General features: G+C 37.8%; 1 protein-coding gene across 1 annotated transcript in view; it reads right to left on the reverse strand.

The window, feature by feature from the left end:
• The window catches only part of DPP10 (dipeptidyl peptidase like 10), an 846,520-nt gene that overhangs the window by 99,628 nt on the left and 722,498 nt on the right, over nucleotides 1-24,394 (reverse strand). The window contains exons 8-9 of the mRNA XM_049889192.1: nucleotides 11,124-11,244; nucleotides 731-885 (exon numbers count right to left, since the gene is read on the reverse strand). Of these exons, the coding sequence (XP_049745149.1) occupies nucleotides 731-885; nucleotides 11,124-11,244 (276 nt within the window). The remainder of the gene's footprint in view (nucleotides 1-730; nucleotides 886-11,123; nucleotides 11,245-24,394) is intronic.

The raw sequence follows: 24,394 nt of genomic DNA on the forward strand, positions 1-24,394 counted from the left end.
TATATCCCCGAGAGTGCTCTGCCAAAATAATGCTAATACTAATATATTCTTTACACTCACTCTCTTCTTTATTAAAATTCTTTATGCTTAGGGTATTCTTTATTGGAAATTCTTTATGCTCAGCTTATTCTTTATTGGAGATTTATAATACACATTAACATATAGTATATTAAGTCTGCTAAGAAATCAACTGGAAACCCTGGTGGTGTAGTGGTTAAGTGCTACGGCTGCTAATCAAAGGGTCGGCAGTTCAAATCCACCAGGCGCTCCTTGGAAACTCTATGGGGCAGTTCTACTCTTCCCTACAGGGTCACTATGAATATAGGTAGATTTTATTTTTTCATGTAGAACTTACAGCTTATTGGACCATGGCACTTCTTCCTCCCTTATAACATCTATGAAAAACTCACTGGTAAACATTGGGAAAAAAAAAATCTGCTGCCGCTTATCTCTTTTTAACTGGAAGAGTTGTGGAAGACAAGGATGAGAGCATTCAAGGAAAAGCAATGCTGCAGAAATGAAAATTTCCTCACTTCAAAGCATCTTTACTTGCTCATACCCAAGCACCCCATACAGACATCTGCAAGCTATAAAATGATGAGTAGGCTGCCAAGTGAAATACCTTTTTTTTTTTTCCTCCAAAAACAACTTGTTTATGGACCAACAATACCATCAATCAACTGACTGTTGCAGAGACAGGGAACAAACTAGCACTTAACACGTTACTTACCTTAGGATATGGATACTGCTTTGCTTTGGGATACAACGCTCCAGTAAACTGAGGGATAACCATGTTAGGCACCAAGGAGTCATTGATCATCAGGAAGGCAAGCCTTTCTCCATCTGGTGACCACCAGTGGGCGATGTGAGAATGCAGAAGTTCCTCTAGAACAAATGAGCATTATTTGAAACGAACTCTAGTGATGGCTCAGTTACCCACAAACATCTGCCCTTCAAATTGCCATTGTACGTATATGTTTTCCAGCTAGTTCTCTTCATTGAGAATTTTCTATTTGTGAATTACCCTTTTATAATCTCAAGAAAAGCAGATGCAGAGAGAGGAAAGAATGAAGCAATAAAGTCAGGGTTTCATGGATTGTCAGCAATGTGAATAGAGCAGATGAACACACTATTGGAGTAAAAAAGAATGAGGAGACTTGAAGAGTCAGATATGACATAAAGCTATATTCATGTCACCACTCAATAAAATTTCTATCCTTTCATCATCAAACAAGTTGAGGACCCACTGGATTCATTAAACTATATTGGGCTCTTAAGAAATTGAATAAAAAATATACTGGATATCTTCCATGTGACCCCAGGTCCACTACCCAGTTTTCTACACCTGCATTCTGGCTCATGAAGTTAACTTGTGTGAACTACAGCAACAGAGCCCCCATGCCCTCTGGCTTCCAGTTGTATTTGACAATTATGGTGTTTTGGCAAGAGATTAGAGGGAGGAGAGTAAGGTCAGGCATTTTATTCTCTTGGCTCCCTCCTTCAAAGTCAACTCAGGCTGTGTGATTTGAATGATGTCACCCTCCTGCCAGTGCAGCCTGCTGTACACAATTTTCTCCTACTGTGTCTGGTAATGGCTCATCTCGACAGGTGAATGGGTGATAACAGTTTGCCTGCTACTAGTCTAGATTACAGCACTTTCCTTTGTGGTTTCCCTACACTTTCACCTTTATAAATGGTCTCTGCAAATACGTCTTCCTTAAATTATTCTACACTAATGATGTCAAGTTTTTCCTTTTGGGACACTGACTGATATAGTAATTAATACCAGCAATAGAATCAGAATAGATGCGCTCAACATTAGATTCTGGGATTAGGTTGGACATACATATAAGGGATTTAATAATAATCACCTTTCCCTGGGAGAATTGGGACCTAGGAAAACCACAGCAAGGGGTGTGATCATGATTCGTCAGTTTTCATTGGTGTAACATGGAATGAAAGGCAGGTCGTAAGGAAAGGCATTGGTAATACAAGTGGATGTGGCTCTACCTGCTATATATAAAAAACAATGGTGATTAAAAAGATTATTCACTCCACATAGTTCTTCTGACACTCCAGAGAATTACATAGGCCAAAAAAAGGAGACAGAGAGAGAAATTGAAATTATGATCATGAAATTAATCATACACAGTCCACATAAGATGTCACCATGGTATATTTGTAGATATCTCTCTTCTGTAGTTTCTCTTCAGGACAGATCTAGCTGAGGAACAAGCACATCAACCAGTACGAAAGGTTGCAGAGCTGCAACACAAATTAGAGACTCAACTCCGCTTGGTTTTCTAAGCTAAGATAAAGATGTTGATGGAGAAGAACTGAGACCCAGGCACATAGGATAGGGATATTTGGGTAAACGTGTGCAGTATACTCATAATTTCTGGACTAGTCTCATAAATAACACTTCTGTTTTATGGTGGAATGCTGCTATACATGTCTAATTTTATGACTAAAGATTTTGGACCTCAAAACTCCCACAAGCCTTCTTGTTGGCAAAGGCAACTTCTATTCAAGAGAACTAGGCCTCCTCTGCATAAAGACAGAGGCAGGTAGACAAATTCCTTTAAAAATGTAAGAGTTTGCAACATCGGTGAAGTTTTCAGTGCTCTAGAAGCCAGGGGCACACCGGGGTATCTCTTCTAAAGTAAGTCAAAAGTTGTTAGGTCTGTATTTATGAGAAAGTAAAGAAGAAATGGACTCTTTGGATCATGGAGACAAAATAAATCACATTTACATTTATTATATTTCACAGGTAACCCTTAAAACTGTCAATTTTGAGCAGTGCCTGAACAAGAGAGGGTTTGTAGAAGATTCAGGCCATGGTGCAACCCTCCCTACCTCATATTCCTCATGACTCAGCAGACGCAAACAGATCTACGGCAAACAAAGACTCTATGTGGTGCCTCTGGCACTCCTAACATAATCATTGCAAAGACATTAAGAGTTTTAGGAAAAAGTCATTCCCTATTTATGCTGATAAATAGTTTCCACTTCAAAAGCAGCTCTTTCTATTTGTAGAATCAACTAACCTGACCATGGGACTCAAAGTTACTATGCAATCCAAACTGTCCATTATGAACTGGTTGTTAACTGATCCATTGGTCATAAAGCTGAAACACAATAACACCATTCATTACAAAAGGGACACAGTATATATGTGAGTGGACCAGAAAGCTTAAGGGAACTGTCTGTGGTTTTGCATTCTCTGCTTCATCCCCTCTCCTTTATCTCATGCAAAGGCTCAAGGTGTATTTTTTAACAAAAGTTGGTAGAGGAGAAATGAAGTTAGGCCTAGTTCATGGACATACCTGCATGGTTTACTTGAACAAACTGGAATTGGATAGGCTCTATACTGAAGTCTAACTCAGAAAGCATGTTAGAAAACAGTAATAAAGCTAGGTCCTCCCAGTTGGTGGTATTTTGTTAAAATATTTACTTGTTCACTTCTCTGTGGAAGGAGGTTTGGCCTGAGTAACTAATAGATGGGCAGCTGATTAGGCATAAGTGAAGAGTAAAATCATAATATTAGTGACAAGGAGTTTTAGGGAAAGAGAAAGTTTTGTCTGAAGGCATAAAAATTTTAAAATGTAAAGATAATGGTGCCTCAATGCCCACTGGAGCACATCCATGGTACAGGAAGTTCTCAGTAACCGGATGGACAAGATGGCTGTCCTTGGCATGTCAGTCAGTCTCTTTCCAGCCATGCCTGTGCTTCATTTATGGATCCCTGAACAAAGCGGCCATGGTAGAAGGCATGGAGGCTATGCAAAATCTCAGCAATGTGAACTTTCTGACATCAAGACTGATCTGGGTCCTACCTTTAATGAAGGCCCAATCTGCCAAGAGTAGTGGCCATCACTGACCACTAAGTATGACACACTTTCCTAGCAGGACCAGATGGCTATCTTGTGGCAAGTAGATAACATGGGAACTCTTTCACCAAGGTAAGTAGCATTTTGTCCTCACATAGATACTTATTCTGGTTATGGATTTGTCTTTGCTGCCTGTAATCCTTCTGTCAGTACTGCTATTCATGGATGTACAGAATAATTTACCTATTGCCATGATAATCCACACTATATCACCTCCAAATAGGAAATATTTTACTGCAAAAAAGGGCAATGGTCTCAGGCTCATGGAATTCACAGATCTCATCATGCTCATCATCAAAAGCCTGCCTTGGCAGAAGAGTGAAATGTCCTGCCCTACCTCAGCTTCACAATATTTGGTGGACAACAACCCTGAAGTTGGAATGTATCCCGCAGAATGTAGTGTGTCCCTCCTCTATAGCCAGAGGGTACAGATCTAGGGGTCAAGGTGTAGAAGAGGCAGTGGCCTCTCTCACCATCACATCCATAACTCATTGGATAATTTTTTTTTTCCTTGTCCTGTGATTTTGAGCTTCTTGGTTTAGAAGATATACTGCCTAAGAGAGAAAAGCATCCAACGGGGAATATAGTTTCTTAGAAATGGAAGCTGAAACTTCCTCCTGGTCATTGTGGGCTCGTTACATTGCTGGGGGGTGGGGTGGAACTGCCAGAAAATTTAGACACTGTCCTGGATCTGATGACTGATTTCATCTGCCTGGAAAGAAAAAAAAAAAAAAAATGTGTCTTGGTTCTACAAAGGAGGATCAAAGAGGAATACATTTGGAAATCAGAAGATTCATTAGTACTCATTTGCGCAACAGTACTGGCCAATGGAAAGCTGAATGTGTAGCGGCCTGATAAAACAAGCATTCAAAGGAATAAGCTTTGGCAGGAATAAAGTTCTGACTTGACCAACCAAGTAAATAACCTATTTAGTCAACATGCTGGCAGAAAGTAAGAGATAAAATAACTAGATAGTTGAAGAAGGTAGCTAAGATTATCAGTGCAGGTTACATGATCAGCCTATTTATTTTCTTATATTTTTCCCACAATCTTATATGAAAAAACACAAAGGGTAGCTAACGTTTTAACATTTAGGAGGTGTATAAATAGATTGACACGATCATGCAGTGAAACGGTGCAGATGGGACTTTGAGTGCTCTTCTTTGGGGACACAAGCTTCGTATTTGGACAAATAATAAGAGCAGCTGTTGAGGAACAAAAGGGGTTTTCTCTACTCATTATCTTCCATTTTCTCTTCTGAATCTTTTCTCTACACTTCTCCCAGTAAGCTGTCTTATATATATCACATCAACAACACCCCCATGCTCTCTGACTTGTAGTTGGGTATGGCCAACATGATGCCCAGGCAAATCAGATAGAGAGAAGAATGTGAGTGCATGGAATTTATTTTCTTGGCCCCCACCTTGGCTCGCATCACATGGGTTTCACTGTGTCCCTCCATCAAAAACTCACTGCTTCTTTTTATCTGAAAACTCTAAAGAAGTTCTCTCCTTTTACCTTCTAGTATCTGCATGTGGTAAAGACTTGACTCCACTAGTGACAAGTTACTGCATAATTCCTTGTAATTCCATATTGTATATAGCTCCTTCATAAAGAAAACCTTAAGTTGTTGTATTTTGAATGCACTGTTCTTACCAGTTGAAACCCTGGACCTGATTTATACACGGAATTATGATTTAGTTGAGGAGACATGCATTATACACAAGACACATTGAGGGGGAAAATACATAATAAGTGCCAAATGAGTGTAAACTCTTAGGGCTATGAGATTTCAAGGTATAAAGAGATTGTGTTGACTGGTGTAATTACTCTGGGTTTCTAAGAAGTGAGATCTATCATAGGTGCTGAAGCATGTGAGCACGAGTATTTCCCAGGGGTTAAATCCTAAGAGGCAGCTCTACTCTGTCCTATACAGTTGCTCTGAGTAGGAATCAACTTGATGGTAATAGGTTGTTTTTTTGTAAGCATGGACCAGATGTCAGGGTACTTGTTCAAGGGAAACTAGACATCACTTACTCTCAAAATAATATATGCAAAAAGTTATACATCATTCATATGGGAAAATAAACCTATCTGGAATGGGAAGGAAACAAAAATAAAAGAATTTTTAATAGGCACTTGCTTAAGAACCATCGTGGATAAGGCATAGCCTCTTTGATCACAACAAATAGGGCCTTCATCTCCTGCATTGGAACTTCTTGTGTTAATTATATTATTCACAAATAATTTATTTATACAAATTGCATTCCATTACATTTTAGTGCAGTTTTGTGCTTTTTACTACACTGATTAAGAAAATCTCACTGCAGGACAGACGGAGTTTTCAACACATGTAGTTTTATATCATAGACACTTAAAACCATAGTCTCTACACAAAACACTTAACTACAAAAAACTTACTAATATACAATCTTTGTGTTCAGATTAAAAGGCCATTTTAAAAAGCAAGCCAATTTTATCCATCTATAGTTTTTTGTTTTTTTTTTACTTAGACCAGATTTCCTCAGAATGTTACAGCCAACTCTGTGGGCCTATGGTTGATTTTTCTCTCTTCTTCACTTTTCTCATCCTCAGAGAGCAACGTAAGGATCACTTCTTTCTTGAAGCCAACTCAGATTTCTTTATCTTACCAGAATTAGTTCTATTTATACTTTCATTTACCATACTCCTAATTGTTCCTTGTGGGACAGCTGTTTACATGTTTATCACTCCACTAAGTTGGAAATACCCAAAACATAAAAATCCTTATTCCTCATTGTATTGCTCTCAGACAATGCTTGACAAATGAATGAATGTGTTTAATAATTGATACATTGAATATTAAGAGTACTCTAAAAAATCAGATTTTAAAAATCTTTCTAAATCATTTAGGCATATTAGTTGAATCCTTCCATTTGAATAATTGAAAGTGACAGTCTTTTTTTCTTTCTATTTAGCATATTAAAGGCTTTATGGAAAAAAACTTGGATATTGTAAACTTTATTTTTACTTTTTTCAATCCTTGATCTGATATTTAATTAAGTGACCATATTAAATACCCCAATTTATATGAAATAACATTAAATGTGCTTTGTGAATGTTGTACTCAAAATTATTTTGAACATTTTATTTCTCTTCTAAACTTCATCCACTCTTTAATGTGCATTACATTTCATTTGCTTCTACTTTACTTAGGAGCAGGATAATATTATAATATTATGACAGTTTCAAAGACTTGCTTTCGTGACTGTGTTTGGGAGCAACAGCCACACAGGCAGATTGGCCTGGTTCTAGAATAATTGATCACTTCCCTTAAAATATGCCATAAAAACCTTCCATAGTCTTTAATATGACTCCTTCTCTCTCTCTCTTTTTTTTGCAACGGTGCCATTTCAGAAGTAAATAAAATTGAGAAATGGAAACGCTACAGGTTATTTCTTGAGTCTCTCACATATGCTAATTTAGATTATATTTGATATCTGTAAAGCAACTAAAAGGAAATCTCCACACCAGAGTATTATACACAGTATTGAAGATCATTTGAGCTCCCTAGGAGGTATCACTGTGTTTTGGCAAGGGCTTTGAAGGAAGAAGGTAACTTCTGGAGCCTGCGAGCTGTTGGCATATAGGACAAGTGAAGTGGTAGTGGGAGATTAAAGGGCATAAACCCTGGAGGCGTAGTGGTTAAGTGCTATGGCTGCTAATCAAAGGGTTGGCAGTTTGAATCTTCCAGGTGCTCCTTGGAAACTCTATGGGGCAGTTCTACTCTGTCCTATAGGGTTGCTAAGAGTCGGAATCGACTCGAAGGCACTGGGTTTGGTTTTTTTTGGTTAGGACTCTTGAATCACCGTTTAAAATGGTTGGCAAAGCGTCAAAGGAAAAACAATAAGACATCTGAATTTCCTAAACCCCTCTGCCATACCTTAACTTGATTGCCTTGGTAGAACCTCTTCTTCTAAAAATGTAGTGAGAATCAGAGTAAGTTTGTGGACAATAGAGTTCAGAGCCACTGGCTGAGGAAATACATCAGTGAAATGTGATGGTTCAGGTCCAATAATACCTGGTATCTCCCCAGAAACAATAAAAGGCATTCCACTATAACAGGTAGAGTAGACTGGTGACTAAACACTGCCTTTGGAGTCAGAAGACACTCATCTACATACTGGCATTGCCACTACTAGCTCTGAGTTCATGTCCAAGTCCCTTATCCTCTCTCAGTCTTAGTTTCTTCCCTGAGTGATTAGATACACTAGCATTTTGAGGATTAAATGACATAGCGCATGTGAAATGTCCTAGTATACCTAAAATGACACAGTCCATTTTAAAATTTAAAATTTTAAAATAGTATACCTAAAAAAAAAATTACCTAGTATGCCTAAAAATGTCCTAGTATACCTAAAATGACATAGTGCATGTGAAATGTCCTAGTATACCTAAAATAAGATCCCAAAGAATTGAGTTTAATATGGATGGCAACAGCTCTCTCTCTCTCCCTCTCTCTCTCTCTATATACATACTTAAAATCTTTCATTTCTAACTCAATAACTGCTTTGTCACCTTTGAAATGTGTCAAACCCATATTGTCATCAAAAAAATTTTTGAAACCTGGCCAACACATTGTTCACTTTCAACCTCAATATATTGATTTTTACTCTCTAAAAATACCTCATCAGATAATGGTCTCTAATTTCTCTCCTTAAAATTTCCTTACCAATAAAATGCTCATAACCTCTATGAAGTCCTCCCAGTGGGATAGAGGCTCAAGTCATCTTGATCAATGGTCAAATCAACAAAATAGGCACAGTTTACATTGATTATATGCCCTGCTGATTTAAAAGCGTATCGATGTTAAGAACTACATTCCGCCTGCCAGTGTTGTATACTAGCATGCTGTGAAATGGCTATGTTGCCACTAAATTTTTTTTCTCCTTGAAATCTACTGTTCCTTGTGAATGCCTGCCCCCTCTGCCTGCCACCAGTATTTACAAGTGACCCAAACCAGAAAACACACAGTCATTCTTGACTTTTTCTTGCCAACCTCATCCATTTAGTCACTACGATGTATTTATTGCCTCATCAATTTTAGAATTCTTCCTCCTTCTGAGTGCTTTAAGCCCAGTTCCATTGCTCATTACATCTTGATAGAACAGAGAAAAAGTCTTACAGCTGCTCACCGGGTCTTTCTTCTACTAGATCCCAGCTTCACACTGCAGAAGCAATTATCTATGTATATGGAAGAAGATCTAATTTCGCCACTGCCTTACTTGAAAAACTGTACTAGCTTTCCCATTCACTAGTGGAAATGTAATTGAAATGTAGTATCACTTTTAGGGTCACCATTACTGGGTTCTTGCTGCCTCCCTTTGTCTCAAATTTTATGCTTCAATATTATCCAAACAGATAGCAGTTCCCTAGGCACAACAGTGCTGCTACTTTTGCTAACCATAATCTCTGCCTGGATTGTCCTCTCAATTTCTTCTCATGTGTAACATGTCTTAATTTTTCTGGTTCAACTTAGATAATTCGCCTTTAGGAAACATATGCAAATCCCTAAAATGTGCTAAGTGTCACCCCTCTGTCCTTTCACAGGACTCTGTGTTTCCTATAATCTGTAATGGCAAACTAACACATGATAGGTGATAGGGTTTCTTCATCTGGGTGGGTCTCACAGTAACAGCAACAATTTGAAGAAAAAGGGCACATCTTAGTCTATGTGCTCCTCTAGGTAAGGCCATCAGTTAGCTCTGCTACTTGTATTCCCAGAACTACCCTGGTTTCAAAGAATATTGAATATACCATGGACTGCCTGAAGAACTAACAAATTTGTCTTGGAAGAAGTACAGCCAGAATGCTCCTTAGAAGAAAGGAAGGCAAGACTTTGTCTCACATACTTTGAAGTGTTATCAGGAGGGACCAGTCCCTAGAGAAGGATATCATGCTTGGTAAAGTAGAGGGTCAGCGAAAAAAAGGAAGATGCTCAACTGGATGGACTGACACAGTGGCTGTGACAATTTGCTCAAGAACAGCAATGATTGTGAGGATGGAACAGGGCCTGTTTCATTCTGTTGTACGTGGAGTTGCTATGAGTCGGAACTGACTCAACAGCACCTAACAACAACAACAACCATGGTTTCAGATTTGTTCTCCAACTATTTCTTCATTCAAAGAGTCATCTCATGACCCTCCAATAATTTAGGTTTTGAGATAGGAAAGTCTAAGTCAGTTTCTGGCCAAAGAACCTTACTTGTATATTTGTGGATTTCTCTTTCACACTTTCTTAGTGTACTTACTACTGATATTTTCACAGTAGCTCAGAAAAACTCTGGCCTCCAAAATACTTTACTATTGATTTGATAGCCCCTCCCAGCAAAATCTTGCACTTGGATGACCTTGAATGTGACTAATACTTGGTTTTGCTCTCTGTTGTATCTCAGATCCTAGATGCCTTCAATAATATCTACTGAGTAAAATAATGAATGATCTCAATGATTTATTTTTCTTATGAACATTCAAACTGTCACTGTGAGGTAGAGACATTGCATTTGCAAATAATAGTTCTTGAATTGAAACTGATGTTTCTGGGTGATTCTTAGCTTTGTAATTGGTAATTATGTAGACTAACTTAGTCTAAATCTTGACATACTTGCCAAGGTATTTTGTACAGCCTGAAACAGGAAAATGGTTTTCATCACCTGATTCATTTTAGGGTCTCATCTGTTACTAAAACTTGATTCAAGCATTACCGCAAATAACTCTTTAAGTACATTTCATGTATTTTTCCCCTATGCATTGGTTTTTAAAATATGACAGAATGTTCCTAAAGGAATAGATTAAATCAAGTGGCTTTTATGCATTTTTTGAACAACGTAGGTTATTTGTTTCATTTTTTCCAAAGAATCAGAAAAAATTAGCGTCTAGTTCCAGAGTGATTTAAGGCCACCCGTCACTTTCATTACTTAAGTGTCATGTAAAATAAAATCTATCTGGGCGACATAGTACACACGCACCCACACACACACAGCAAATGTAGAATCATTTAAGTAGCTGTCATTCACAACCAGTGAAAATATGATCACATGCAAAGGTATGAAAGCATGAAGGTAATTTGGAGAGGAAATGAGGAAAAAAGAAAAAGGGCTTTAAGTATTGTTCCAGAATAAACAGGTTTTTCTTGTAGGTTTTGTAAAAAATATGTCGTTTGTATTCTTTTGAAACTAAATTTGTTCAACTCACCTTCATATAACCAGTCAGCAATTCCATTAAAAACAATTCCTTCTTTTCCAGAAGATGTCAGTCGCAATGAACTGCTCTTTATGTCAGGTTGATAGTAGATATTATTTTCAAAAATATAAATCTAGATTAGGAAACGTGAAACAAACAAAAAATCCAACTTATTAGGATGCCTTTTTTTTAATATCCATATTAATAGAATGATAGCTGAATAGCTAAGCCTTTTATTATTTGCATGCTTTCCATGTGTTTTATTTAATGCATGGATTTGTACTGCTTTCAATTATTAATAATTATTTCAATTATTATAAATATCAAGCTGTCATTTGGAAATTGCATGGCACTCAGTATTTATGCTTTTAAGTCCATATTTTCAACAATAGCATTTTACCCAGTTAATCATCTCTTCACCACACCACAAAATTGGTTTGGGTTAGAGGTAACGTTTTGATACTCAAGAGACTGAAAACTGACACCAGGTGCTATTTTAGTAACAACCAACTATCTTTTTGTAAAGATTCAATTTTGTGTCTATACTTTTATAAAAATGCATTTCATGATCAATAAAATAATTTTTTAGAGAATTTCTGATTCTATCAAGCTTGACTCACAGATCTACCAGTGAAAGGAGGGGCCAGCAAAAATTCCCTTGAATTGATAAGTGGAACACATTTCCCTCTGCCCCCATTGTCTCTGGTAATTCGTGCCTAAATAGCAGAGCAGTAATAGGAACTTGCCGTCTGAAACTTGAAGCAAGAGTTTTAATTTGAACAAGTCAACACTCAACAGCAATGTCAGCAGCAACGAGAGCCACAACAACAGGAACAAGACTGGAAACTAAAACAATGTCCACCCAAAATGATGCATCATAAAAAAGATGTAGATAATTCAGGATGAAATTATTTGTAATTCACTTCACAATATATCTAACATCAAACATTTCACACTTCTTGTCGATGTGATATTAGAACCTTCCACAGAACCAGACTTCTTGCATGTGTGTGGGGAAGCAGAATATTGAAGTAGAACTGCCCTATAGGGTTTCCAAAGAGCCGCTGGTGGATTCAAACTGCTGACCTTTTGGTTAGCAGCTAAGCTCTTAACCACTGTGCCACCAGGGCTCCATTATACAATAGCAAATGTAATAAACATAAGTTCTGAAACAAATATTTGAATAAGAATGGGGTCCCGGATTTTAAATTCTGCGGTGCACAGTGGCAAAAGTAATTTGAATATGTAGATAATTTCACTAATACTGTATTTTGATTCTAAGGATTTAGCAAGTATTTAGCTGTTTGGGGGTGTATCTAATTAATGGCTCCGCCACTCCCTGTGCTTTATGCTTCGGGAAATAACGCCAATATACAAATAAGCATTTTGTGGGAAAAGAAAATGTAGGGTAGAGCAGACAACCTAAATTTAAAATCTGATTGACCTTGACAATTTTCTTAACCTTTCTAAATCTCAGTATTCTCCTTTACACACTATGGACAATACTCACACCTGCCTTACAAATTTGTTGTGAAAAAGTGAAAAGATGAATATAGAACATGTGACACAGAAAATAACAAGGTTAGAAGTACTAAACTTTCGTTTGTTTTAGAAATACAAGTAATCCCTGACTTACAATGTACTTGAGACACCAGGAACCGCACTTATGACTGTCTTTTTTTTTTTTGGTACATCTTATCCTTAGTAATATGTACTGCCTGCAATGTTCCAGCTTGTAATTTGCTGAGGTTATTATTTTCAGATGTTCACTCACAGATATTCAGTCTTATGATTTACTGTTCAAAACACTGCCCTAGAGCAGTCTAAAATGAAGTCGGTGTCGGCGTCAGTGTCGGGAGTCATAACAGATAGAAAGTTGGACAACGTTCAACTCTAACAATGTAGGACAACTGAACCGAGTGCATGCCCGGTAGCCATTACGGCTCTGACTTCATTGTTATGACACTGAGGTAGACTTCATTGTAGGCCAGGCTATAGCGTGATGTTATTGAGTGTTGCCTGCCATAAGAAGCATCAGTTGTTAATGTGAAATGAGTTATTTGACTTAGAACTGACTTACGTCAGATTCTTCAGAATTGAGCTAATGTAAGCAAAGTAGTCAAAACAAAACTTCTATTGTTTAGGTAAATTATCCCAAACTACCAACCAATCTACATATTAGATTGGTTAAATACATACTAACTAAAGTAGTAGAGAAAGACTAGTAGTAATGAGCAAATGAAGGTAGGGAAGTGTTAACAGATTATATTTTCTGAGTTCACTTTAGTTAGAAAGTTTTCAAGTAATGATATGAAACATAAAATAAGCTGATCACTGAGAACATATTGATCACACTAGGTAAAGGTTTGAGGAATATTGCTCTGGTGTCCTGCTACTGAGTGGATTTAATGACTCACAAACCATGGCAACTAATAAAAAAAAAAAAAAAGAAATATTATTTATTCTGACATCTAGAATAATCTTTTCCAGCCATCTAAAGCCTTAGGGTTTATACCTTTTATATACTATCTTATCTTACGTTTCACAAATGGTATGTGAAATAGGCAAAGCCTTACTGGAGGGAATTCTTTTATCTGTGCCTTATCTTTCATTAGGAATTGTGAATAACGACACCCTAACATCATCCACACCCAGGCTACTCAAGCACGGATAGCTATTATTAGGAGTAGGAGTTACTTTACCCAAATAACTTGGTTCCAAATCCTCAGCTTTACGAATGCTACAGAATCTGAGACAAAATAATTAATAAAACTTCTACAACCTCAGCAGATGTACAAATCATCTAAAACTATTGACCAGCAATTACATTTATATTTGAAGAGCAGATTGAACGATATTCAGAATCCATATAAAACTGACATCTGCTTCAATGTAAAAGAACAAGGAATAGGAAATCAGAATTTTAATGCCGTTCTACCGAAAGCTGAAATTGCAGGAAAATTCCTGCGCATAATCAGTGGTGGTGCCTTCATAAAAATGTACATTTATAATTTCCGAACCACATTTCAATTATCAAAGTGTTGCAAATAATAATCGGGGACTGTAATTTTTTTAGTAACCACTGCATAGACAATGTGAGGGCTGCAAGGATTCCCAGGTACTATCTGGGCACTCCCACACAAATAAACTGGGTCCTAAAGGTAATCATCAAGGGCTGTGACCAGATTTAAATCACACTGAAAATAATGTCAAACACTAATGCCATTTACCCTAATGTTACTGATTAACCTGTCATAATATTTTGATAACATTAGTCAGTTCCTTCAGTGAGTCCCCTAAACAATGTAACAAGTCAGAATGGATAACTATTTGACCATTCAGCTCTTCCATTTACAGAGCAAGCCAGCAGCCCAGTTGTTCAAAATCAACGGCTTAACATCCCACAAAATAATTCAAAATTGGTAAAGTCACTGCAAAGGGAACAGGAAGAACATTAAAATACTATGTGCTGAATTATGTCACTTTAAAAAAAAATAGGAAATACATATTCCCAGAAATTATACTAATCTATATGTTCGCCAATAGTACTCATTACCATGTTACTCGCCATGCTGTTTGTCTCTGCTGACCGGAGCCTTGAAGAACCAATTTGAAATTTGTCCCCTCCCTCCCCCAGACACAGTCATTAGCAATGCCCCAGAGGTGGAGACTACAGGAGCCTGGAATGCTGAGTGAGGAGATACAGACCAGAATCCCCCCAGGAAACTTGTGATGGACACGCAGCAAGAAATTAACATCTGACATCTGATGTTAAAATCATTACAGTTTTGGGTCTGAGAGTAGTCACAATGTAAATTAGTCTAATGTGACTGATTCGACCAGATTTAATGGCTGACTCAAGCTTATATTAGCAGACTCACAAACTTTTAACCATATTAAAAAAAAAAAAAAAAGAAGAGCAAAATAAAACAGGAATATATAATTGAGCGTTAGACCTGCTTTAGCGAAATGTTACTGAAAAGTCATTCCACCTCCACTGATTTGAGTCATTTCCATGAAAATTGCAAATTAGGAGACTCTGGAACATCCCTAAATCACCACACATTGTAGTGGTATCGGGGAATCTATGAAGTTACAGTGGTGTTGGGAGAGTATCTGGGTTGCCTTCTACTATGGCTTGCTTTCTTGAAAACACAAATGTATTCTAGAAACTATCACAGATAATAATCGCTGCTGGCAGGGATGTGTTGAAAGTGGTCTTCTCCTATATTAATTGTGAAAATATAGAGCCTTATGGCCATTTGGGAAGGCAACATGGCAATTGAAAACAAAACATAACAGTCTCATCCGCCATCACAAACCGGCGACCTCGTCCTGTAGAAACAAAAGCACTAACATGCACAGAATGATCAAGAGTGATGTTATTTCAGTATCATTTATAAGGACCAAAAAATAAAGGCAAAGTGCAAACCCATCGAAGATGAGTGTCTAAATGGACTATGATTTAGTCACACCATGTAACAAAAGTCAGGTTTTGAAGAAAATAACTTAATGCTATACAAGTTGACTTGGAGGAGTTTCATTGAGATATTGTTGAGTGACAAAAGCAAGGTACATACATACACACAAAAATTAATTTCATGTGAACTAATATTTGTGCAACAGATGATGACAATACTCATACAAACTAATACAGGAATCTCACCAATGTATATACATTAATATTAGTTGTTGTTAGTCTCACACTTGCCCCTCTATAGTCTTTTATTACCGGGATCATTAGAATCCTGAAATTTCTATTTCCAAGACCCCCTTGCAAACTACATCTTCTGGCTTCTTTGCTAGATAGTTACTTCCTGCCAAAGGAAGACAGTTGCTAGTAGAAGGCAGGAATTGGAAGCCAGTTACATCTTGCAGTGGCTCTAGCAGCATTAGCAATGGTGGTTCGGTGGCCGTGATGATGACTCTAGCAATGGTGATGGGAGTGTGTACTCCCTGGGTCCTGCCTTGTTAGTGAAAGTATGGGGTCATAAGTTCTGGAAGTCACGACTTTTGCTTCTCCAACCATTCCAGCATCGTTTGTAACAATTACCTACATTACATCACTGCTATTTGAAATACTTAGAGTGATTTCCTGATTGAAAACTCTTACTAAAATAGTATAAATATATATGTATGTACAGTATATGTAAACATAGGGAGGCTATGGAAGGGTATGTGCTTGCCACTGAACATAGGTTTATGGGTGGAGGGTTACTGTGGAGTGGGGGAGAGGAGTGGATAATAGATTGTCAAGAAGAAAAGACTGGAAAAAGGCACTCTAAAAAGACTTGATTGCATTTATGCTTGTATGTAGATTAGTATGTGTATAAATAAAGTATAAACATTAATTTGTGGTAACAAAACATGATGATGCTGATAGAGAAGTTAGTCTGTCATGTGACAACATAAAAAGTAAGTGCTTAATTAAAAAAAAATTTTAAACTGATGATAATGAGGGTGTTTACTTAATTTAGAGCAGGATTTTTTCTACCACAGCACTACTGACATTTTAGAATGGATAATTCTTTACGAGAACTGTCTTGTGCAATGTAGGATGGTGAACAACTCCAGCCTCTGTTTCACAAAATGTCAGTAGCAATCCCCCCAGTTTTGATACCCAATTGTTCTCAGACATTCCCCTGGAAGCAAAATTGTCCCCCACCCCACTCCAGCTGAGAACTACTTATTTAGAGGGAAATCAGTTCTTTGTGTAAAAGCATGCTCAGTAAATGAAATGATTTAGTTTTTAATTTCCTAAGCCTTTAAGAGCCAATTTTGAATTTGTTGTTCAGATGTATTCTGCTTAGTGTCTTGGGGTTATAAAGATTTCTAAGGTATAGTCCCTAGCTTCAAGAAGATCCAAAATTTATTTGAGAGACGAGTATGTAAACCTCTAAAACTTGGAGAAGAAAAAGCACGTATTATAAGACTTAGCCATGAGTGGCAGGGCTGGAGTGGGGGATTTGGTTCATGAAGCCTTCTAAAAGGTACCAATTTTTAAATTGTGTCAGAAAGGACATGGAATGATTCCATGGGATTAGAAATGCAGCAGAAGAAACTCTGGCCTGAGAGACAGACCGAGCTAATGCAAAAGCTGAAGAGCTATAGAAATACTTGGAAAAATTTGTCTAAGATATCAGGCTACCTCTACATGCAGCTATGGTTGCTCTACAGGTTAAGACGGTGCCAAATCATAGAGTTAGACCAAATAGTTTGAACTTAATTTTTGCAGTTATCAAGACTGCTAAATAGTTTGAGAGCTGAGTTACTTGATTTGCTTTAGGAAAATGTTTTGGATAGTAATTGGTGGCAAATAAAGAATGGATCAGAAAGGGATTGGAGGGGACCAAGATGGCTGACTAGGTGGAAGCTACCTCGTATCCCTCTTGCAACAAAGACTTGGACAAACAAGTGAATCGATCACATACATGACAATCTATGAACCCTGACCATCAAACACAGATCTGGAGAGTTGACCTGAGTGACAGAGACTGAGGGCGAGCAACCACGGGGAAGCAGGAACTGTTTTCGGAGCCTGGAGCCAGAGTCCCAGTCAGGATACCTTGGTGCCGGGCTTTGGACTGTGAGCAGGGGAGCTGAGCACAAACCCTGAGATGGCCCAAGCACGGGGCACAGCCCTAGCCACCTAAACTGACCTCGGGGGAAGCCCAGCCAGTGCATGCAGGCAGCGCAGTGACGCGACTGACAGGACGAAAAGTCACTGGAGACAGCAACTGGTTTTGGAGCCAGGAGTGCAGCGTCCCAGCCGGGGAACCTTGGCGCTGGGCTTTGGACTGGCAGCAGAGGAACTAATCGCAGCTTCTGAGACACCGCAAGCACGGGACCCCAGCCTGACCCTTGGTGGCAATCTCTACCCAGCCAGCGCACACCGTCGACGCGCCCCTCAGGAATCTCAGATAAAACAGTCATCCTAAGCAAGATAAGTAACTTTGTCTATATTCCGGGGTGCTACTCTCTCCTATTTATCTGAACCCTCCCCTCCCCTTCCCAGGCGACTTCATTAACATTGGAATTTCCTGAGCCAGAGAGTAATCTGCTCTTCGGTTTTTGTTTCTTTTTTTTGGTCTTTTCCTAACCCATTCTCCTGGCCTGAGAGAAGCAGCTACAAAAAACCCAGGGACCAAAAATCCTTCCCTAATTGGACTAAAAACACAGAACCAGCTCCAGCCAAACATATGTGATCCACAGTCTTGGGCTTTCATCCTTACAGGGAACAAGGTGGCTATTACAATGCAAAGGCAGTTCTGATAGGGATCTGACTGTAATTGTTTTAGCGGATTACTGGGAAGACAAGTTTCCCAGGTCTGATACCTCTGCGTATTCAAAAGAGCCCTCACTGACCCAAAACAGGGAACTGAGGGCTGAAGCTCCCCCCAGACCACCTAGCCTCCTGCCTTAGGGGGTCTAAGGAGGGTGACACCTACCAATCTATAGAGGTACTTGCATTGGGGGCCTAAGGTACAGCTGCAGAGCCCACCCACCAAAGTGCTTTAGGAATAGAGACACACCTACCTCACTGGCACTTGGGGGAAGCCTGTCAGCATCCTGCCCCCCCCCAGAGTGTGAACCCCTGCTGCCACTAGAATCTGGTGCACACAACTATCACCACTACTTCTCTAGGTGGATAGGTGACAGTCTGCACCACACACTTGGTGACCCAAAATCAGATTCTACTCAAGAATAGTGAATGGATTCTTAGGCTTATAAATCTGGTAACAGCCCAAACCAGCTGGTAATAGGACATAAGTGATTCAAGAGCTACAACAATCAAGACAGAGCAATCTAGTAGCCCATCTACGTATATTGAAAGAAAACAAAAGAAGACTCAGTGAGCCAATATAGAATAAATCAATACAATGTCTTAGTGATGGCTCCGAGACAAGAGTCGATATCAAACCACATAAAAAAGCAGACCATGATTGCTTCCACAACTCCCCAAACTAAAGAATCAAAATCTTTCCCAAATGAGGATACAATCCTAGAATTGCCAGATGCAGAATATAAAAAACTAATTTACAGAATGCTTCAAGACATTAGGGATGACCTCAGAAATGAAATAAGGCAATCTACAGAAAAAGCCAAGGAACACACTGATAAAGCAGTTGAAGAACTCAAAAAGATTATTCAAGAACATAGTGGAAAAATTATTTAATAAGTTGAGAGAATCCATAAAGAGACAGCATTCAGAAATCCAAAAGATTAACAATAAAATTACAGAATTAGACAACGCAATAGGAAGTCAGAGGAGCAGACTCAAGCAATTGGAATGCAGAGTGGGAAATCTGGAGGACCAGGGAATTGACACCAATATAGCTGAAAAAAAATCAGATAAAAGAATTAAAAAAAAATGAAGAAACCCTAAGAATCATGTGGGACTCTATCAAGAATAACTTGCGTGTGATTGGAGTCCCAGAACACAGAGGGATAACAGAAAACACAGAGAGAATAGTTGAAGATCTGTTGGCAGAAAACTCCCCTGACATCATGAAAGATGAAAGGACATCTATCCAAGATGCTCATCGAACCCCATTTAAGATTGATCCAAAAAGAAAATCACCAAGACATATTATCATCAAACTTGCCAAAACCAAAGATAAAGAGAAAATTTTAAAAGCAGCCAGGGATAAACGAAAGGTCTCCTACAAAGGAGAATCAATAAGAATAAGTTCAGACTACTCAGCAGAAACCATGCAGTCAAGAAGGCAATGGGATGACATATATAGAGCACTGAAGGAGAAAAACTGCCAGCCAAGGATCATATATCCAGCAAAACTCTCTCTCAAGTATGAAGACGAAATTAAAACATTTACAGATAAACACAAGCTTAGAGAATTTGAAAAAACCAAACCAAAGCTACAAGAAATACTAAAGGAAATTGTTTGGTCAGAAAACAAAAAATATCAGATACCAGCACAACACAAGGTCACAGAACAGAACATCCTGATATCAACTCAAATAGGGAAATCACAAAAAAAAAATTAAGATTAATTTTAAAAAGAAAAAAAACGCTCAAAAGAGGGAATCATTGAAGTCAATATGTAAAAGATCACAATAATCAAAAAGAGGAACTAAATACAGGTAGCATAGAACTGCCATATGGAGAGATATACAAGGCGATATACAACAATACAAGTTAGGTTTTTACTTAGAAAAATAGGGGTAAATATTAAGGTAACCACAAAGAGGTATAACAACTCCATAACTCAAAATAAAAACCAAGAAAAACATAACGACTCAGCAAACATAAAGTCAAATACTATGAAAATGAGGAACACACAATTTACAAAGAAAAAATGTCTCAACACAAAAAAGTAAGTGGAAAAATGAAATTGTCAACAACACACATAAAAAGGCATCAAAATGACAGCAATAAACACATACTTATCTATAATTACACTGAATGTAAATGGACTAAACGCACCAATAAAGAGACAGAGAGTCTCAGACTGGATAAAGAAACACGATCCATCTATATGCAGTCTACAAGAGACACACCTTAGACTTAGAGACACAAACTAAAACTCAAAGGATGGAAAAAAAATATATCAAGCAAACATAAGCAAAAAAGAGCAGGAATAGCAATATTAATTTCTGACAAAATAGACTTTAAAGTTAAATCCACCACAAAGGATAAAGAAGGACACTACATAATGATAAAAGGGACAATTGACCAGGAAGATATAACCATATTAAATATTTATGCACCCAATGATAGGGCTGCAAGATACATAAAACAAACTTTAACAGAACTGAAAAGTGAGATAGACACCTCCACAATTATAGTAGGAGACTTCAACACACCACTTCACGAGAAGGACAGGACATCCACTAAGAAGCTCAATAGAGACACGAAAGACCTAATTGCTACAATCAACCAACTTGACCTCATTGACTTATACAGAACACTCCACCCAACTGCTGCAAAGTATACTTTTTTTTCTAGCTCACATGGAACATTCTCGAGAATAGACCACATATTAGGTCATAAAACAAACCTTTGTAGAATCCAGAACATCGAAATATTACAAAGCATATTCTCAGACCATAAGGCCATAAAAGGGGAAATCAATAACAGAAAAATTAGGGAAAAAAATCAAATACTTGGAAACTGAACAATACCCTCCTGAAAAAAGACTGGGTTATAGAAGACATTAAGGAGGGAATAAAGAAATTCATAGAATGCAACGAGAATGAAAACACTTCCTATCAAAACCTCTGGGACACAGCAAAAGCAGTGCTCAGAGGTCAATTTATATCAATAAATGCACACATACAAAAAGAAGAAAGAGCCAAAAGCAGAGAACTGTCCCTACAACTTGAACAAATAGAAAGTGAGCAACAAAAGAATCCATCAGGCACCAGAAGAAAACAAATAATAAAAATTAGAGCTGAACTAAGTGAATTAAAAAAAAAAAAAAGAGAACAGGAAAACAATTAAAAGAATTAACAAAGCCAAAATCTGGTTCTTTGAAAAAATTAAAAAAATTGATAAACCATTGGCCAGACTGACTAAAGAAATACAGGAAAGGAAACAAATAACCTGAATAAGAAACGAGATGGGCCACATCACAACAGACCCAACTGAAATTAAAAGAATCATATCAGATTATTATGAAAAATTGTACTCTAACAAATTTGAAAACCTAGAAGAAATGGATGAATTCCTAGAAAAACACTACCTACCTAAACTAACACAATCAGAAGTAGAACAACTAAATAGACCCATAACAAAAAAGGAGATGGAAAAGGTAATCAAAAAACTCCCAACAAGAAAAAGCCCTGGCCCGGACGGCTTTACTGCAGAGTTCTACCAAACTTTCAGAGAAGAGTTAACACCACTACTACTAAAGGTATTTCAAAGCATAGAAAATGACGTAATACTACCTAACTCATTGTATGAAGCCACCATATCCCTGATACCAAAACCAGGTAAAGACATCACAAAAAAAGAAAATTACAAACCTATATCCCTCATGAACATAGATGCAAAAATCCTCAACAAAATTCTAGCCAATAGAATTCAACCACATATCAAAAAAATAATCCACCACGACCAAGTGGGAGTTATACCAGGTATGCAAGGCTGGTTTAATATTAGGAAAACCATTAATGTAATCCACCATATAAATAAAACAAAAGACAAAATCCACATGATCTTATCAATTGATTCAGAAAAGGCATTTGACAAAGTCCAACACCCACTCATGATAAAAACTCTCAGCAAAATAGGAATTGAAGGAAAATTCCTCAACATAATAAAGGGCATCTATACAAAGCCAACAGCCAACATCACTCTAAATGGAGAAAGCGTAAAAGCATTTCCCTTGAGAACAGGAACCAGACAAGAATGCCCTTTATCACCGCTCTTATTCAACATTGTGCTAGAAGTCCTAGCCAGAGCAATTAGGCTAGACAAAGAAATAAAGGGCATCCGGATTGGCAAGGAGGAAGAAAAACTATCTCTATTTGCAGAGGACATGATCTTATACACAGAAAACCCTAAGGAATCCTCCAGAAAACTACTAAAACTAATAGAAGAGTTTGGCAGAGTCTCAGGTTATAAGATAAACATACAAAAATCACTTGGATTCCTCTACATCAACAAAAAGAACACCGAAGAGGAAATCACCAAATCAATACCATTCACTGTAGCCCCCAAGAAGATAAAATACTTAGGAATAAATCTTACCAAAGATATAAAAGACCTATACAATGAAAAGTACAAAGTACTACTACAAGAAACTAAAAAGGACCTACTTAAGTGGAAAAACATACCTTACTCATGGATAGGAAGACTTAACATAGTAAAAATGTCTATTCTACCAAAAGCCATCTATACATACAATGCACTTCCGATCCAAATTCCAATGTCATTTTTTAATGTGATGGAGAAACAAATCACCAACTTCATATGGAAGGGAAAGAAGCCTCGGATAAGTAAAGCATTCCTGAAAAAGAAGAAGAAAGTGGGAGGCCTCACTCTACCTGATTTTAGAACCTATTACACAGCCACAGTAGTCAAAACAGCCTGGTACTGGTACAACAACAGGCACATAGACCAATGGAACAGAATTGAGAACCCAGATATAAATCCACCCACATATGAGCAGCTAATATTTGACAAAGGCCTAGTGTCAGTTAATTGGGGAAAAGATAGTCTTTTTAACAAATGGTGCTGGCATAACTGGATATCCATTTGCAAAAAAATGAAACAGGACCCATACCTCACACCATGCACAAAAACTAACTCCAAGTGGATCAAAGACCTAAACATAAAGACTAAAACGATAAAGATCATGGAAGAAAAAATAGGGACAACCTTAGGAGCCCTAACACAAGGCATAAACAGAATACAAAACATTACCAAAAATGATGAAGAGAAACCAGATAACTGGGAGCTCCTAAAAATCAAACACCTATGCTTATCTAAAGACTTCACCAAAAGAGTAAAAAGACCACCCACAGATTGGGAAAGAATTTTCAGTTATGACATCTCCGACCAGCGCCTGATCTCTAAAATCTATATGATTCTGTTAAAACTCAACCACAAAAAGACAAACAACCCAATCAAGAAGTGGGCAAAGGATATGAACACGCACTTCACTAAAGAAGATATTCAGGCAGCCAACAGATACATGAGAAAATGCTCTCGATCATTAGCCATTAGAGAAATGCAAATTAAAACTACGATGAGATTCCATCTCACTCCAACGAGGCTGGCATTAATCCAAAAAACACAAAATAATAAATGTTGGAGAGGCTGTGGAGAGATTGGAACTCTTATACACTGCTGGTGGGAATGTAAAATGGTACAACCACTTTGGAAATCTATCTGGCATTTTCTTATAAAGTTAGAAATAGAACTACCATACAACCCAGAAATCCCACTCCTCGGAATATACCCTAGAGAAATAAGAGCCTTCGCACAAACAGAAATATGCACACCCGTGTTTATTGCAGCTCTGTTTACAATAGCAAAAAGCTGGAAGCAACCAAGGTGTCCATCTACAGACGAATGGTTAGATAAATTGTGGTATATTCACACAATGGAATACTATGCATCGATAAAGAACAGTGACGAACCTATGAAACATTTCATAACATGGAGGAACCTGGAAGGCATTATGCTGAGTGAAATTAGTCAGAGGGAAAAGGACAAATATTGTATAAGACCACTATTATAAGATCTTGAGAAATAGTATAAACTGAGAAGAACACATACTTTTGTGGTTACGAGGGGGGGACAGAGGGAGGGTGGG

Source organism: Elephas maximus, chromosome 6 (genome assembly GCF_024166365.1).
Source record: "Elephas maximus indicus isolate mEleMax1 chromosome 6, mEleMax1 primary haplotype, whole genome shotgun sequence".
NCBI lineage: Eukaryota > Metazoa > Chordata > Mammalia > Proboscidea > Elephantidae > Elephas > Elephas maximus.